At 36.2% G+C, this 19,588-nt stretch overlaps 1 protein-coding gene across 1 annotated transcript in view; it reads right to left on the bottom strand.

Annotated features, from left to right (window-relative positions):
* Nucleotides 1-19,585, bottom strand: part of EFL1 (elongation factor like GTPase 1) — an 80,885-nt gene extending 61,300 nt beyond the window's left edge. The window contains exons 1-12 of the mRNA XM_030013725.1: nucleotides 19,524-19,585; nucleotides 18,733-18,835; nucleotides 17,964-18,031; nucleotides 17,683-17,767; nucleotides 16,136-16,269; nucleotides 15,376-15,513; nucleotides 14,287-14,501; nucleotides 9,726-9,849; nucleotides 8,750-8,826; nucleotides 8,472-8,608; nucleotides 7,525-7,647; nucleotides 4,808-4,907 (exon numbers count right to left, since the gene is read on the bottom strand). Coding sequence (XP_029869585.1) covers nucleotides 4,808-4,907; nucleotides 7,525-7,647; nucleotides 8,472-8,608; nucleotides 8,750-8,826; nucleotides 9,726-9,849; nucleotides 14,287-14,501; nucleotides 15,376-15,513; nucleotides 16,136-16,269; nucleotides 17,683-17,767; nucleotides 17,964-18,031; nucleotides 18,733-18,823 — 1,292 coding nt within the window. The 5' untranslated portion in view covers nucleotides 18,824-18,835; nucleotides 19,524-19,585. The remainder of the gene's footprint in view (nucleotides 1-4,807; nucleotides 4,908-7,524; nucleotides 7,648-8,471; nucleotides 8,609-8,749; nucleotides 8,827-9,725; nucleotides 9,850-14,286; nucleotides 14,502-15,375; nucleotides 15,514-16,135; nucleotides 16,270-17,682; nucleotides 17,768-17,963; nucleotides 18,032-18,732; nucleotides 18,836-19,523) is intronic.
* Nucleotides 19,586-19,588: the final 3 nt, after the last annotated feature.

The raw sequence follows: 19,588 nt of genomic DNA, 5'->3' as shown, positions 1-19,588 counted from the left end.
TGCAAGAAGATAGTAATTTATTACAGAGCTTGGAGCTTTGTAAGTGTTCTTTTCTTTTGATCAAGACAATGTAAGGTCTTTTTAGCTGAAGGCTGGGCAAAAATCACAGGATTTACATTTTTTCCAATACATTTTTTTAGGAAACATTAGAAAGGAAACAAAGTACACTACAATCTGTTGGTTTAAGACATGCAAACAAGCTGTACCGCAAAACAAAGAAACAATTATCATCATAATTGCAAGCAGAATTGTATGGGAAAGTGCCTATTTTTATGGTGACACCTAAGAAAAAAAAATAATCCTGATTTCAAGCTGACTGAGGAGAAAGAAGTACCTTTCACGTTATCTGGAAGAAAATGGTAAGGGTATTGTATTTTATATCCCCTAGTACAGTCATGAAACATAATTTTAGTATATCAGATTATTTGGTCAATACACTTTAATACCACTGAAAAGCAGAAATGGAATTTCTTTAGTGTACTCTGTTTATTTACATTATTCAGCAGGATTGTAAGAACGATGGACTTGAAATAACATATATGGTTTGCCTCCCATTGCTGCCATTGCATCACATCACTGTGACATTTATACATAAAGCTCTAGAAAGTTAGTAGAGGATTTCATCATAACAAACATCTGATATCCGATTTACATTTTCTCAGTATTTTATATTAAATACACATAGCAACAGCTAAAACTACTTGAAAGCGATTGTACCTAATTACTAAATATTTCTCTTCTACACTGGGTTAGATAAAGACAGAATTCTGAACTTCAGGAAGAGCAAATGGGAACATTTATACTCTGTACCTAAATGCCAAGCTCTGCTTTTATTTATACACCTACACTCAACCATTCTGTTTTAGACTGCAGTTCAATGTAAAACACTAGTAGAGAGAAAGAAACAGCATATGCTGAATGAACGCCTAATTCTGCACACAGCAATACTTAAGAATAAATAACCACAGACATCATCAAATAACCATGGCCTCATTACATAAAGCAAGTAGCTCCAAAGGAAGCCAATATGGCCCTATTTCCTACTGGTTTTGGTTTTAGATATTTTAATATCTAAAATGAAGAAGACCACCCTACACTCTCTTATCAGGCATCCTAATTTGTTTGTCTACTCTGCCCAACCACCAATTTTCAGAAAATTTACACCTTTGTCTGATTTGGTTGGAATTAGCAAATAATTTCAGAAGTTCAGACAGAAGAAACTGGAAGACAAAACATATTTGCACAATTCTCCTTTCTTTAGAAAACCTAATAAAAACTCAGGGACATACTGGTACCATATAAAAGTCAAGTTTCAAATCTTTCCAAAGAAAGATAAATATAAGCTGCCAACCTGTTGTAAACTGACCACAAATTATTTTCCCATGTATTCTAGTGTTGTAACAGCTGACAAACATTGCTATTTAAACAGTAAAAGCAAAAACATAGCGGTTTTAGTATAGAATCTATTAATTTTTAAAGTCACCTTCTAGGAGATATTAGTTGCCAACAGCAGTCTCAAAGGACGTTGTTTTAATTAAAAATCCACCCTTCGTTATCATTTACTGTACACCCTGGACTTAGAAGAGCTTTTTGCTTTCCCCAACCTATGCTTAAAAAGTATGAAAAGCAGATGGCAGAAATAAGACAAACTATAAAAACTGCAAGGTCAATTCACAGCTTCCAAGAAATTTACAAAAAGGTAAGATTACCCAATACTACCTTACAAAAGGAAAGAAAAAGACAGTAGCATGGATCTACTTTTTTTCCTCTGGAAGTAGAGGAATACGAGTCTTGCCAAACTTGCCAAAAAAACCCCCAAAAAACCCAAAACCAAACAACCAAACTGGAGAAAAATCTCAGATTTTTTACATGCTTTAACATGCTTAAAAATACTCCCTTCCCCACCCCCCCAGAGGACGCAAATAACCTAGCTGATAGGTCCAGCAGTCAAACATCAGAATACACAAGAACACAGTTACGGCTCCTCAAAATTAACACGTAAATGAAACATATAACATGTATTAATGTTCTTAAATAGGTAAACATGAAACCACTGTTAATCAACATTGTGTACTTATTTGTTCCTCCCTACGTTCAAGCATTCTTATGAAGCATCCTCGTGGAATGCCGATTTAAATATTGGATCTCACACACTCCACACAACCATCACGCCATTCTGTTAAGCACAATCTTCACTGTGTAACTGTAAATAGCATGCAGTGGCCAATATAATTCAAAACATGTGCTTAGGAACCACATTTACACAGTGCTGTGTTTTCAAAAGAAATACTTTGTTTCATGGAGATAGCTTTCCTCCCTCTTTAAAACTAACCTCCTTTTCTGATTTCTTCAAGAACAGCTTACCTGTAGAATATTAACAATTAAAATATCAAGAAAAACACTTAGCTATATTACTATTTTTCAAAAAGTGGAATCCAACTGTCACTTCAAAACAAAACTGTTAATACTACCTAATCAGCAAAATTACATGGTGCTGATAATGCCTGGTTATCTCAAAGAAAAACAGTCATGTGATTTCATTTTAATACTAGCCATTTAGTAACTAATTGAATAATTTAATATTAAGGCTAGCAAGAAATACTTTTCACACAAACTACAGTGCAAGACACTACAATTTTCAATTTACTGAATAAACAGGGAGAAAGGACATATTGTCTACAGTCATCACTAATATGCCTAAAGTCTCCCAGAAATAATCCCAGGACAGTCCTTACTCTCTGCAATATTACCTCAGAAAGCCTATTTTATCTAAATTTTGTTTGGAATTTTGGACCAGCTCTGCATGACTTGGACTATCAGTCAACTGCAATCCTTCACTCAACTCGGAAAACATCTTCAAGTTTTTCAAACCAGATTGATGACCAGAATTACAGATTTGTTACACAATATGTATCAGAGTGCAAAAATGCAATCATATTTGCATTCTGAAAACCAATAAAATTGAGAACAGCGTAGTTTTTTTATCTAAGGAGAAAATACAACCAACAAGTCACAATGCATAAGCTTCTGTACTGAATGCATCATTTTCCAAAAAAACGGAGCTGGTCATACACATATTATGAACCATAATACCTGGTAAATGTCTTCAAAATATTCTTTTGTCCATTTGGGGAACTTTTTCTCTCTTTTAAGAGAATAAAGGTTTAACACATGGCATATAACAACACACGTAAAACAGCTCTCTTCCTGGTGGGGGATGACTAAGGAGAATAGAAAAAACCCACTAAGAAAAATGTAAGATGAATATCGGAGGAGACATGGAAGGAGAGTTTATCTATGAGGCAAAGTGCTCATAAGCAACTGACACAGAATGAAAAAAAAAAAACCACAAACCATGACACAAAACAAAGCAGGACTTGCAGTAGCTAGCTTTTTTCAAAATTTTGGTCAAAAACTTGAAAATACATCCAAGGCTTTATGTGTCTGGTGTATGTAAAAGCCATCTTTGCCTCTATGTTACATCCTCACCATGTCAAAGAATCTCAATCCTCCCAACAAATAAAAGAACAGGTCATTATCAGTGATAGAACAGCCAGAAAGTGATGGCCTCAGTGTAGTCTTCTCCAGTAACTAGAGTATATATCCAGGAAAGCAGACAAAGCAGGAATGGCACTGCTGTGCTACACCAGTACCTGAGCAAGAACTCTTGTTTCAGATACATTTAAGGACAGAATTCAAAGCAAAACTGCACCATCTAGTGTCTGGTCAATCCATAAATGCAATGCATCTTTTCCCTGAATTCAAACTTAGTGCAGGAAAGATTTTTGGTGGAAGATTCGTAGATAAGTGTGGTAAGAAAAAATTGAAGTAAATCTAGGAAGTGTGTGAAAAGCCTAAGATAGTAATAAAGCTTTCAAACATTACTACAGGAACAGTACCATTTTTTGCGCAACAATTTAACAGTCACAATCAGTCTAATTTAGTAGAAAGGTTAGTATTTTCTATATGACTTCACTGTACAGTGACAATCCCATAAAAACATAAAATGGCCAGTTAATACAAAAGTTGACTACTGATAATGTTCCAGAGGCTTAGAGGGATGAAAGATTGAGATGAACCCCATTCTTATAAACTCAATAGAAAAGTACATTTCTTCTGTAAAAAAGCAGATGGCTTCAGCTAAAAGTAGTGCAGTTAAGTATGTCAGGGAAACGAAATCAAGAAGGATCTGTCCCTCAAAAAAAATAAGACGGTCATTAAACAATAAAAAGCTGTAACAAAAAAATCTTCCAAACCTCCCAGCAGAAAATCTTTTGAAATGCATTAATGCCTTTCAGTTCACTGCAAAAAGTTAGTCATGGTTTAGACTACTTTAATTAACCCATTTTATTTTGCACTTGCAATGGACTGGATGGTCACTCAGCTATTATGCCAGATTTGATGGGAAGCATTTCTTGGTATAAACACAAGCTGTTATGATCATGCCACCACAGCCTTACTGAAAAACTAAGAAAGGATTACAAGTCAATCATATTTTCAACGAAACATCCTGAAACAGCATACAATGTATGCATTAGGATGATATATTTGGACAAAAGTACTATTCTCCAGCAAATGTGTTTTTTACTCCTCAACAAATTTGCTAAATCTTCTAAAACTAATATGATTAAACAAATCATCTCAAACTCATTCAGAAAATCTCTACTTGCTGAAAAGATTTCACTGCATCTCAAGAATTCATGAATTATTTTCTCAGGTCTAAACCAATTTATCCACACTTACAACATAACTTTTCTTCCTAAAAGTATCTATGTAGATCAGGAAGTTAAATGTTACATTTTCTTACCTTGGTTTATTGTGCGGTAATGCCTTTGCATCAACAGCAAACATTTTGGAAACAAAGACAATAACCGGGGCTGTTCCTTCACTACTGCATTTCATAAAAGCTGAAGAAACATAAAAGGAAGTTATTTGCACAATTTTTTCCCAACAGTAGGAACAAAACTATGGCTTTCCATGAATTTTATAGGAATTGCTGTTTGTTTCCTATTTCAATGGATAATATGCGAGAGACAAATTAACAGGAAAAGTAGAAAATTATTCTAGCCTAATCATTTAATAACACTGCCTATATCTTCAAGTCTGTTTCACAATAAAATTAAATGAGCAAAATTGTAAAAATGGAACTCTTCATAACAAACTACATATAGTCCAACTACACATATTCTTTTGATATCGAAAGTTGAGTTCATAGGCTGGTTTAGATTAGAATGAAAAACAGAGCAGCTTAGCATTAAGACCGAGCTATTTATTCAGTACCTCAAAGTATTCTCCCTCCTTTCAAACTAAAGGAGGAAGTCCTGCAAATGACCAGACACTCATGTCTCCACAAAACTGTAACAACTTAACTGCAAGAATGGATATTCCTCAAAGGATGAAAGATCCACACAAAAATCATTCAACACTTAGGAAATTCCCATAAACTATTTTTTTCAACCAACTTGGAACACTTTATCAAATCCAAAACAGACACAATACCATTCAAAACTCCTAACAACACAGAAAATAAATTGTTGTCTTCTACACTTCTCACTTTTGTCTGATGTATGAAAAGACTATATTGTAAAGTGCTTAGGCAAATAAAGTGCAAAAGTACTTCTAAAAATTAGCAAGTTTCACTAAATGTGAAGTACACTATTTTTTCATAAGCAAGAGCAGTAAGATCCAAGTTTACAGAGGCAAATTTCTTCCAATTAACTTATACAGTATTGAATACTGTTTAGAGAATACAATGTTTCTAAATGTTCAGTAAAGGATGAAAATATCAGTTGCCTTGCCCATGGAAAACAAGTCCTAACAGCCTGTCAATCTGGCATTCACATCTCATCTTAAATTGACATTTGGTATCTCATCCCTTTAGACTTCTTGAAGCTCTCTTCAAAATACTGTTCGATAAACACTCTTCACTATACTTACAAAGTTAAGAAATGCTTTTAACTGTTACTAGCTTAAGCATGGTATCTTCTTGTAATTTTTACTAAACTACCTCTTGAAATATCAGAGAACATTTACTACCTTACTACAGCAAAATAGCATTCTGTTATATTCTGTTCAGTTAGACAGAATGTTTGCAGAACAACAAAATAATCCATATAAGACCTACTTGTCGCCTACAAACCTATCTGAAAAGAATCTGAGAACATTGTTTTTTACACTACCAAATCTGGAGGAAAAACATCACTTGATTTTATATAGAACTTCCTACCCCACAGAGATTACCACATATACATGCAGAAATACGAGCTTTGCTCACCACTGTCCATTACACCCATACCATCAGTTTCAACTTTGATTTTCAATTCCGCTAAATACTTAATTCAGCTTCAGCAGTTCTCATTTTTCTTTCAGGAAAAGAACTCACTAGAAGTTCTCCTTTCTAAGCCATCACAATTTTTATGAAGGACATACATGAACACAGAGTTTATGTTTATAAATAAGTCAAAGACAGAAAAAGGACTATAAGCATCTTACGAGCTCTCCTGCATCTTGTACACCAAGTTTATTTTCATTACTGCCTATATACAGTTCTTTTACTGCCTATAGCAAAGTTAAATCACTGAACACAGTCTTTCCATCCCCTATTACAATTTTATAGCACAGGACTTGGTGATTATCAAACTTCCTCTTGCTTACTTTCACATATAGACATCACAATGATCAACACAACAGCATCTGAATATACTACTAAACCCTTCTTGAGAGGAACTCTTTAGTTAAAAGCTGGGAACTCTGCCAGAGAAATTGTGATCTTGGTGAAATCGATGGCAAAACTTAAACTAACTTCAAAATACCAGGATTTCACATCTTCGTTCAACACTCTGGGTAACAAAATATATTTGTTGCCCTGGAAGTCTTTTGGCTCTTGTTTTTCTTTTAATCTTTCTAATCTTTTATCATTCTGGAATATTATGAAATAACTAAGAAATCAAGTTATACCTTGAGCTATGGAAATGTTGAAGAAATTCTTAATGACAATGTTTGTAGTAACAGCTAAGCTACATCTTACCAACTTCTTTTCAGTACACAAACTACTTAGCAATAAATTCAACAAAAAATGTTTTTTATTTTAAAATACCTAAAGTTGGGCCTAGTTAATCAATATACTTGTAAAAATGAAACCCAAATTCAAACCCCCTACTGGCTAAAAATGAGTGATTTTAATATAGAAGTTGGTAAAATATTCAATTCTCAATTACCTGTTAACTTCTACTCTTTAGAACTAAAAACAAGTATTAACCTCATATCCTTCCAAAATCCCCAGTTTCAGAGTCTTAGACTTTACATCACCTGCAGCTTGAGTTGTCTAAAAACCATGAATATATGGGATTGAAGAAAAATGTATGGCCATAAAAATCAGACATAATACTACAACATGTCACTGACAAATATCAACAAAGCTACTACAAGTAAAGTAATTACAAATCTAAGTAGACATTACTACACACTTTATGATCCAAAGACAAACAAAACCACCTTCATGTTAATGGGAGAACACCTACTCACCATTTTTCAGTTCCTGAGTTTCTGGTGGCAAAGAATCAAATGTTCTAGCTCCAACACACATCAGCTTTTCCACTCTCTCCGCAGTGATATCAAGAGGACTGGGAAGTTTATTACACACCATGGCTAAAACACATTGCTAAGGATATATACTTATATTTCCTTATTGAATGCAAATAAAACAAAGACAAATGCTTTCAATGTTTGTTTCTTTACATCAACCTCATGCACTAACTGCCAGCAACAACAGATAGCTAAAATCCAGCTTTGCCTGTTACAGTGCATACAGCTCCCTCTCAAGTCAGCAACAATTTCTGGCATTTATCCAAGAGCAGAATGGATAGTTAAGTAGGGGTGGCTCACACTATGTACAACTGGGAAACTAAGAATAGCACAATTGGGGCAAGATTTAGAGAACTAATTAGTACTTATACATCAATATTTTGACCATATCTACTATAATATAATATGTACTATATTATAAACGATGCGAAGGCCGTCTACACAGCAGACAAACAGCAAAGGCTGATCTTGGATTTATATGCCTAAAACATAACACCAGATACTTACAGAAGCTCACGGACAGAAGACCCAAGACACTATTATAAAAAGGAGATTGGCTTATCCTTCAGGAAAAACACTAAAATTTGTATATAAAACTACATAATGAAAGTGTATTGCTAAACTACCTCCAGTTTCATAACTTATTTTCCTTAAAAAAGGACGCATGCAAAAACATGAAGTTGGTAGAAATGTAAGCCTAATTGTAGATATGTAACAATATTACAAGTGAGAAATAGGTCCAGCTAGCATAGGCTAGCTGGATGTGAAAGGCACAGATGTGAAAAAAGAGAACAAATCATACCAAATCAAATATTGAAATATGTGAGCACTCTTTGAAGTCTGAGAACTGACAATAGAACCAAAAGTACTATCTTCGTTAAGGATACAGAGGACTGCATCAGATATTGGTAGCCACTGGCTACAAATGGCATTAAGATGAACTTTAGGGTCTGCATGCCGTGACTCCCGTGCACCAATTTTCAATCCCAAAGACGTGACTATCTTTTCAATTTTTTCTTTGTCTCTGTAAGGAAAATAATAAATAGATACAAAACCACAGTACCAATACATAACAAGCATCTACAACATTTCTTGTCTGAGTATTTAAAAAAATCACTATAGCACATGGAAAGAGATTCCACAAAAACTTTATAGATCTTCTCACCTTTTCATAACAGCTTCATACAGACTCCATATGTTGTCCAGCACCAACTGCACAAACAAAGGTTTCTTTCCTTTTGACTGGTAGAATATAAACATACAGCTAATTACCAGCAATTCCTCACTTTTACAATAGGCTTAAGACTGCACTTTTACCTGACCATTTTCACAGGGAGCATGTGAAACCTTTATTAAAAATCAAGACAGTTATCTGTTTCTACACAAGATCACTACTTCAACAGTCTGTCTTATAAGAATGGTATAAGGCAAAAAATAAACATGAAATTTACAAGTGAAGTACAAGGGTTTCATTTTCAGAGAAAGAGCCTGATAAATACAGAAGGTTTCTACCTTGAGCCTGGTTATCACCCTTTTTATAACTATTAATCCTCACCTACGAAAACACAAAAAACCCATCATTAAATGAATATAGGGAAACTCCCTTCTCCTCCCTTAACTTTTAGCGGTGACACACTTAATGCAAGAAAAGTGTAGGTTTCAGGCCAAGGTTTCAATACAGCATTGAATGGGATTTCACTAAGGCAAAAAAGATTTTTTTTAAAATCCTAAATCCTAAGCTAAACATGAGTATCCTAAATCCTTAGCTGTTGAAGGACTCTTCAAGTAAGACAGAAACCCACTCATTACTCTCATTTCTACATTGTTAAGTCTTCCATTCATCTTGTGTGTTCCAGTCCATGCTGAATCCTTGAAGCTGGAGTGTCCCTTATTTTGCGAACAGAGATGTTTAAGAGCAACTGTGAGCATTGTTAGATGATATTTCCTCCATATAGCTTTTGAATGGTCAATTTTGGAATGTTCTCTTCTCCAAGGGCTGATGCAAGGCTATCCTAGTGACTTTATACCTCCACTGATGTTGAGTGAAAAGGTACTGAGGTCAATTTTCAGAATACACTATGAGGAACAGAATAAAACAAAACAAAATAAAAACCAGGTAATATTTCTGACAACCTCCCTACCTGATCACCTTTCATTATCTTCTTTGCTTTTGTATTTAGATAATAATCTCCCCATAAAGTCTTCAGAAGTACTGCAGGCTTAATTCCAATCTTTTGGCTGTACAGTTTGGCAAAATGCTCAATGCTGAAAGGAAACAAAATGTATCTTGATAAAAGTGTCATGCTGTTTACACGTGCTTATCAGCCTAAGCAACAGAGAGCTTATGTGAAAATCACACACAAATCTCAAATTCTTGTTTTACTCCCACTTTTCCAATCATCTTCACTTTAGCTCACATTGTTACACCTGCAAAAATATTTAGTCGTAACAGCTCAAAAACGTCAGAAGTATTTGTATGATCTTGTTTTAAGTCAGCTTCAAGGCTAAACTTTTTTATTTGAAATAAATATTTCTGTACTACCCCTCCAGTAAAAACTCAAAAGCATAATACAAAAATTCTAAACATTTATGTAGATGACTCTCAAATTCATTCTATGAAAGATGTCCAATGACACATTTAACTATGGTCTGCGACCAGAATGGTACAAGTTAAAAACCAAGTATTGTTTTGAGCCACACTTGAGCTATCAGATGGTGGTGATTATTTTTTAAATTAACTACTTAGGGCACTTCTTGTTGTTTGAATCATTGCTTTAATAATGAATAAAACCCAGAAAAAAATATAAAAATGGTAATGCCATAACTGTGTTATAAAGCCAATTGTGTTGTTCAGTGGTCCCCCTGAGTTAATAAGAGCAGGCTGCTTATGACCTAAAGAGGGAGTCCTGAACATTCTATGGCTTCCTTGCTGACAATGTTCAGTAAGGAGTAATAGAAAAAATTTCCACATATTTGCTCCCTGTGCAGGCAGAAACAAAAATATACGTTTACAATCAGAACAATCCTATTTACAGAACAATGACATTTGATAATCTGTTCTTTGAAATCCAGAATTCTTAAATTTCTACACACCTGAAAAAAGACCTGCTCATATCAGCAAGACATAAGCTGTGAGTTCTGAACTAAGACCAAAAAGGAGATTTTTTTTCCCAGAAACTACCCCAAACTCTGAACTGGGGCAGAACCTTCAAGATTCTTGTGCCAGCAGCTCCTGCATATGTATTTATGGTGTTTTTCAACACTTGAGGATTATGAGAAAGGCATATGTACTAACTTCACTGGATAAGGCTGGCACTGCCTAATGGCTTAATTTTTTCTGCCATGACAAATCATAATACCTTTAGGAACAGAACCCACAACCATGTAATAGCAGTCAAGGCTTGCCCCAATTAAGAAAATGCTCCACTGATCCGTATTTCACCACATAGTACTGCTGGTAGTCCAGAAGTACCTCTTGAAACTAATTAAGGAAAATGTTCCTTCCCCCCCACTGCCCCTTACATGATTTATCAGAACCAGGGCCCGCCAGTTCATCATAAGAAACAAAGTAGTATCAGAAAGCCAACAATCCTCATTCAGCTTCAACAAATACATTAAAACACTTTCAGGATGTGAGGGAAAAATGGAGAATTAGGACAGGTACAAATAAGAAAACTAGCAGACAGGAGTCCTGTTATTTGTCCAAGCCGTAAGCACATTTTGTGAGATAGAGAATAGATTAACACAAATTAGTCTACTGTGTAATGTATAAACAGTCTGATCCAGACCCAGCAGCAGAATACTAACACTCCTTGCCTAAGTTAGATGCATAAATGTTTTTGGCTGAGATACAATATTGTACATGGATAGTTCAATTAATATAATCTTTAAAAGGTTTCAAAATATGAAGCAGAAGGGGATTAAAGTTTGGGGAATCTTAGCAAACATGGTTTTTAGTCTCATATTCAATAAAAAGCATTGCAAGTTTTTTAAGTTCATCTTGTACCAGTATAGTATTGGCAAAGAATAAACAGAAAGCCGCAGTCCTCTCTAATATACCAATATACCAATCACAAAAATAAGGACAGATCATATCTGGCCCATTTCTTCCCCCCTGTTTGAAGCTAAATTACAATGCATATTTAGATCTCAGCCTTATAGAAACTCTGCAAGTAAGGTTCAAGCCATTTGACAAGCATTTCAAGTGCTAGGGACATAACAAATACAAAGAAACAACTAAAGCTTGTCCAGTTATCATTCCACTTCAGATTACCCTAGCATATATCATTAATCATCTATCACACATTCCACTCTGCAGAAATATCAGTTAGTAACATATACCAAGTGCTAAAAGCTTTGGGGAAAAAATAACAAAAAAAAAAAGAAAATTAACAGAAAGTACTATCTCTGAAAACAACAAATTAGAGGACTCTGAAGCCCTAAGCACTGTTTTAGAGAAATTTTCTTCTCCACTGCTCTGTATATACCCCAATGTTATTGGAAATCAGATACATAACCTGGAAGTACATCTGAGAGTAAACTCTTGTGTCAAACAGTTCAAACTGAAGTATTTTTTGCTAAACCTCTGAGCTGCAGAAACAAATCAATTTTCTGCCACATATGTATGAAATTTAATTCTATTTGCAGAGAAATTATCAGAGGGAAAAAAATCATGCAAGAAAGGTAACTATCTGAAATCTCACTTTTACAAAAATAACCATTCTATTCACCCACCATTTAAGAACAACATGCTTGCTTTCTCATTACAAAGGTGATCATCGGGTGTTTATGACCACATGCTTATATCAGAATGCAGTTCTGTAACCTATAAAATCTTAATAGTTGATCATTTACTTGCAAATATCAAGTAGCTTGATCTAAAGAAACAGCTTCTAAATTGCTTTTGAGCTTATAATTCTAATTATTGTAACAAAGCACGCCACTGTTGTTATTTTCTTTAAGAAACATTTTTCTTAATGTTTAGCATTCCCTGGCAGCATACTTAGAATACTAATGCCAAACCTAGGCCACCTTTGAACTTCCCAAAACAAAAACTTAGCTTTTTGTTTTCATTTATTCCCTTCCATGGGCTTTGTCAGTAGTCAAAACAAAAATAAGGTGCAAAGTGCCCAATCTTTATCCATACAGGTCAAAAACAGTAGATAGCCCTAAATCATTTCAACACCTGCTAAAGAAAATGTTCATATTCTGACTCTGAACTTGTTCAAGTTTGTAACAGTTGCATACCAAATACTCTGTATAACAACAGTTACAATCATAATCCATTTTTTCCATGGAATTTCAGTGAAAAGTTACAAGTCAGGAAAGCTAAAGCCTACAGAAATCAAAATACTGTTTCCCTGCACATCATAAAACAGAAGTGTGACTGTGGGCACCATATGGGAATTGAGGACTTCAGGTAAGATGTGTGTTAATGTGCAGACCACTGAAAGTATCAGAAAACCCCCTCTAGCCTTCAGAAATGAAAAGGTCTCCCCTCGTTCACATCCTCTATGAAAAGATCTCTTTCAGACTAAAGGACATGTCCGAATTTGAAGATTCGTTTTCAATTTCCTTACACACTTATACTCTGATTTTTCTTTTTATAAATTATTATTATTCATGACAGATAATTAAACTAAAATAGCCTGGTTTATTTTCCCTTTCCTCTGCAGCGATAAGAAATGTTTGCATTAGACTACAAACTACATATGGAACCTTATTTAAGAGCTTGACTTTGACTTAAACAACCTGGAGCAGACTTTCTTAGCTGACTCTTTTTTACAGGTTTTGCAATATAAAAGACATGCACTGTATTACTGAGTATATCTTTTTAATTATATTTTCATGATGAAGACAACGACTCCACCTTGTGGCTAGCAATCAGAACACGTGTAATCTTTACAGAAGCCTGCTGCCCTTTCAAACTAACTACTAAGAAAAGGACTGAAAAACAGAACTGATCACGAACTCAAATCAGTAATCCAGAAAGTTTTCTGAAATTGTTCTATCCCCAAATTCTTATGCTTACTTAAGCATCTCTGCACTGTTATTTAGCAACCTCCCGAAACAGAAATATAAAGATATCAGGTAACAAGAGATAAAAAAAGCACCTGAATGAAGAACAGAAAAAAGCTAGATTAAGACTGATGAGCATAACCACTTGAGGACAACTACATAATTTCAAGGACAAGTCAAAGTCTGGTACAGATAAAACAGATCACAGCAATGCTGTGACCCAGAATTGTACTAGACTGAACTGGACAGCTGAAACTGCTGCCCTGAAGCCAGTTGCCGGTCTTATGCTTGTTACGAACATCACTGTCCCTGTAGCTGGAAGGTCTAATCTACTTGTGAAACACCTCCTGTACTGCCACAGTTTTTTGCCTAGTCTATTACAGCCTATCAAATGCCAGCAACTAATAAAATACTCAGTTTGCCAGGCTAGGCTGGACACTACAGTGGGCTCAGCAGCTGCTGTGTAAGGAAAACAATGGTCCCTGTCACGTAGATGACAAAGCTGGTAGTATTTTCAGCTGTCCAGGGTTAATAATATATTAGAACTGATTATATTCAGTTGCGTATCATAGAAAAATATAAAAAACATCTTTAGAAATATGAAGTAACTGAAAATACTTCAATCAGATGCAGTAATCAATTACAAAAAAAAAAAAAAAGTCGGTAACTAAATCCCAGACTTACCCAAAACCCCAGCCATCAATTGCACTGGCAAACACCACATTTCCATGGTCTGGTGAAAAATAAAGATGTGAATCATCAGTATCTTCCAATCCAGCACTCCAGTCATAAATTTGATCTCCTGTTGCAGTGTCTGAAATACTCTCATTTTCTGTTTCTTTCTCAGCTCTTTCTTCTAAGACTTTAGAGGTAAAGAGTGCTCCAGTGACTGCATTGATCTACAGAAGAATATGTAAAAACATCCTAAGATTCATTCACTCTTTCACAACCCTTGCAATTAAAATGCAATTCCCCACACACTCCAAAATATAAAAAAGAGGTGTTTTTTTTAACCAGAGAGCATGCCTGTGATTCATTTTGCAATTTGAAACACAGACCTTGTGTATCTAATCCTGCCCATTCGAAGACAACAGGAGTTTGACGAGACTACCATTTTGACTTAAACACCGTGTACTTTCCAAGTCAAAGTCAACCATTTCAGGACTGAATCAGATATAGAATATCATGCGTAATACACTTTGTCTCTCAGAACAAGGAATGGTGAAATAGGAACTTGTTACTGCCAACAAACAACAAAGGGAAACCAGGTAGATAAGTGCTTAAAAGTAAGCTAGGGGCGGGGGGGGCGGAGTTTGAAGGCAACTTAACTTGAACTGAAAAGATTAATTAACTTTGTCCCTGCATAAATCCATCAATATCAGGAGCAGCCTAAAGATATTATTTGTCTACCTTCAAAGAATTTTAAGGAATTTAATGAGAAGAACAAAACATTCAGCATATTATTTCTAAAAATGAAGACCCTTCCTGATGACCTATCAAGAGGCTTTTAATGCTCTTTTCTCTATAATGGGCATTCTGAATGAACCTCAAAACCAACTAGAAATAAAATGTACCTCAATGTTAAAAGTTAGACTAGATGTTACAATGCTTGATCCTGCAAAGAAAGAAAAAACTGGTTCTGCTGCACTAAATTTCTTCCAGCTATAAGGCAGTGAAAATTACAGTCTTTCGCAATTCAAGAATGGAGAAAAGGGGGAAGAAAAAACACTTAACAAAATCTGCCTTGTGAACATGATACTATAGCACGAATACCTGTTCTAAGATATTCTTAAGGTGCAAGTATGCTTCCTGAGGGGTGAGCTTGAGCTCCACAATCAAGCGATCGATTTTATTAATCACCAATACTGGACGTATATTTTCTAGCCATGCTTGCCGTAGAACTGCTTGAGTCTATTAAGAAGGAAATAGTTTAAAAAAAATCCATTACAGAAAACTTGATACTACAAAAGAGATGGAATGTTAAAGAAAATGACAATACAATTCTAAAATTCAATTAAACATATAATAAAGGACAGGTTGACATTCAAACCAGAAATTTGACTCCCATAGTACACAGTGTTAGTTATTACAGAATTCTGCAGAATGGCAGAATATCATGGTGAAAACGCCCACAACAGCAAAATAACCCGTCTTTATAAAAGTAAGCCATGAAAAAAAGCAGTTATTTTGCATATTTTTCCACTTTCAATACCCTAAAAGCACAAGTAAAGATATTAAATTATTTCCCTTAAGACATTTATTTCTTCTCTATATAAATATTCCATTACCTGAAAAATTGCATACTCACTGTTTCAACCCTACATCACTACACCCACTCACCAGTGTTGCTCAGTTTTTCAGCACAACTATGAAACTAACTACCCTCTTTCATATCTCAAGTACATTGTCATTTATTGAAAGTTTTACGAAACTTCTTAAACCAGCTCATCTTTTATTTCTACATTATACACTTAAGACTTTGCTTACTCTGTCTTCTCTACCCCCTTTCTCTAATTAATATACTTTATTTCACCTGTGGACAGACTCCTTCAACAGCATCCACCACTATGATGCAACCATCACAGAGTCGGACAGCAGTAGATACTTCTGAAGAAAAATCCACGTGCCCTGGGGAGTCTATTAAATTAATCAGATACTCCTGATCACCTAGGATCAAACAATAAATTAATATTTCAGAACAGTTTTCAAAAATACTTGCTTTCAGCCACGTGGTTATACTGTTTAAGCTATTATTAATTTCTAAACACCAAGTCTGCAGTAACCCTTATGCTTAAGAAAAAGTCCAGTAGGACAGGAAGACTGTCAGCAGCATAACATCTAGCAGCTTGTACCTAATTCGTTTTAATTTCACTCTTAATGCCAATCTTCATCTTCCAATGTCCAGCTAACTTTGGAAAATTAAAAACAGAACCACACCTGCCAACCAAACAAAAAGAAAAACCTTAACCCTGAACAAGCTCATAGCAGCACTACAAATACATCACTAGCTAAAACACAAGTCAACTACGTTACAGTCTGCATTTTAAAGATAAATCATGACAGACTATCATAAAAATAAACCCTACATTCTTGATAAAATGCCTCATTTCATCCTTGTGATTTTTTTAAAACATGTTTTTTGATTCCATATTACTAAAATATCTTCAATATATCACTACAGGTGAAGTTTTCAATATTTTCTACACTACTCCCCAAAAAAATTCTGCTTAGAGAAGACTCCACTCAACTTTTCATGAACTCACTGCATTTATCATCAGCCATAATCAAAATAAGATCAAACAACTTTCCTGTTTAAGAAGTTGCATTAGAGCCTAAATTTCAATACAACAGAAAAACAACAGATATAACAGGTTCTAACCATTAAACGTAAGGTCATTTCAGAGTCAACAATAAACCAGCCACAGTTTACAATACTTAGCTGGAAAATCATTAGTTTCAACTATTTTTTATAGTCAGCTGTAGCTGAAATGGAAAGACTAATGGTGGCTTTTCTGTTCATGCAATTTTTCTGTTATTCTTTTTTCTGCACAAGCCTGTTAATAATGTATCTCATGTTTTTCATTCACCTAGCTGAGTGAGGAACATGGAGTCATAACAGAGATGAAACCGTAACTACACCATAAAAAAAAAACCTGAACAATTTATAGCAGAGTATAACAGGCACCTTGACACGGAAGTACAGTGAAGATAAGACCGTACAAAATCATTTAAAAATTTGTCGTTTTTTGAAAGAAGATCTTACCTTTCAGTGACATTATATCAAGACTTAAGGTCAAAATATAAAGATTTAGATCTAAAATAAAAAGACAAAAGCATCTATTCTAATTGCCTCCACTCTGAGATATGATTGAAGATGGTTTTCCTAACCCTGAGATGGAACTTGATTATCTCAGTTAACAGCTGAATACATGCCTAAGTCTTTGCAGAATCATGGCCTAACACTCAGAACCACAAAAGTAAAAGTTGCATACAAAAAGATCTCAACAGCAACAATGAAAAGACAGGGAAAATAACAAAAATATGTATTAAAGTTTATACTTGCCAGCATCAACAACTTACCTTTCACAAAATGCAACGAAATTGCACTAGATTTCATTGTTATTCCTCGGATCTGTTCATCTTCTCTACTGTCTAGATATCTCAGCTGAGTACAAAAACAAAAGAAGTGGTGATAAATCTGTAGAATTATCTTCACAAGTTACTTATCAACTGTCAAAGAGTACAACTGTGAGAAAATGAGGTTTAGCAAGACTAGGAATGGAATTTCCTCAATTATCACTGATTTACAATGCCAGCACGTACACACCAGATTTTTGTTTAAAATGACAGTATAACTCTACCTTTCCTGCCAAGCGGCTAGAGATTATTCCATTGCTAGATATTAGACAATCAGCTAGAGTAGTTTTACCTGAAAAGAGAAATAAATTACTTAGTTTAAATGAATACAGACAATAGAAAAAGATGCGACATTATTATGAACACTGGCAACATCTAGTGTTCTGAGATATCAACATTACAAAAGGCTTTAAAATGCCACAAAAGTACAAGCTAATTTAGGAAAAAATAAATCCAATTATTCAACTTCACCTGTCAGGTGCACACAAATTTATTTTTGAAGAGTGGATGCAACCTTACCTGTCATGACCAGAAAAGCAGTTGAAATAACAAACACTACATCAGAATCTCAATATATCATGCAATTAGAGGAAAGATTTGTGTCCTAAAATGAGCATTTATTATTTCCACCTACGTAACAAACTTCTTCCATTAAGTAAACATAGAAATACAACAGCCTACCTCACACACGCATATATTTAATTCATGCCAACATTCAGCATCTCAAATGTAGAAAACGTTCCGTTTCAACTATTCCAAATTATTACAGTGTAATGCTCTCTTAAGTTCTAAAAGATAAGCTGCATCAGGACAAAAGAAATGTGCATAAAGCAATTTTACGTCTCAGAATCAGAATCAGGACAGTTTAAAGCTAAATCCGTGAAAACCTACTGCTTCAAAAAACAGTGACCACAATATCCCACCATCATTCAAACTAACACACGCGCAAGTTTTCCTCACAAGGTTTCTGCCAGTCACAAACACCTGTCTTACCATGATCCACATGGGCTAATATACAGATATTCCTGATTCCAGAAGTCTTCTTCTGGAGGCCAACCATCTTCCCCACACTTGTGAGCACCATGGTTAGCTACTTCTGTGAAGGGAGGAAAGTATTTTATTTAGGTCGCAACTTAAGAAGCAGCTTGTTGTTGTTGTTTTGTTTTAATTACATAAGTTGTGATTAGAGCTACTCATCAGCAAAACCTCCTGTGACACGTGGAGTGCGTCACGTTCCTCAGCCACCATCTGTACTACACCTGGGACACCAGAAACTTACAAAAACACGAGTGGGGAGGTTGGGTCAGTTTTTCCTTAGGCGTGCACACAGAGCCGCCTCAGCTCTCCGCACCCGAAGGCGGCCCGGAGAGGCACAACCTCACGCTTTACGCTCGGGCGGCCGCCCAAACGCGGGGGGGGCCGCCCCCCCGTCCCCCGTTTCGCCTTCCCACCCCGTACCCCCGCGCCCCTTCCAGCGGCCACCGCCGGGACCCGGAGCCGCAGCCCCCGCCGCGCTCCCCTCGGGGCTGCTCCCGGCCCTCCACCGCTTCGGCTGCGCACAGCCGCCCCAGGGACCGGTGCCCCGGGAGGGGGCCGCAGACCTCCCCCGGCGTTTCCACGCCGGGGACGGGCCGCAACGCCGCTGGGGGTGAGGGGTGCCCTCAGGGCCGGGGATGAGGGGACGAGGCGGGGGAGGGGGGAGGCCGCGCCGCCCCTCCTGCCGCGCGCGCGTCGCCCCCCGCCCCAAACGGCCCCTCACGGGGAGGGGGAGGGGAGCACCCCACCTTCGCTGCCTCCCGGCGCCGCGCCGCCCGCACCCGGAAGCCCGCGCCCGTTCCGCCCCCGCCCC

Source organism: Aquila chrysaetos, chromosome 5 (genome assembly GCF_900496995.4).
Source record: "Aquila chrysaetos chrysaetos chromosome 5, bAquChr1.4, whole genome shotgun sequence".
NCBI classification, from domain to species: Eukaryota; Metazoa; Chordata; class Aves; order Accipitriformes; family Accipitridae; genus Aquila; species Aquila chrysaetos.
The sequence above is the reverse complement of the archived record's forward strand: the minus strand, read 5'-3'. Positions and strand labels throughout refer to the sequence as shown.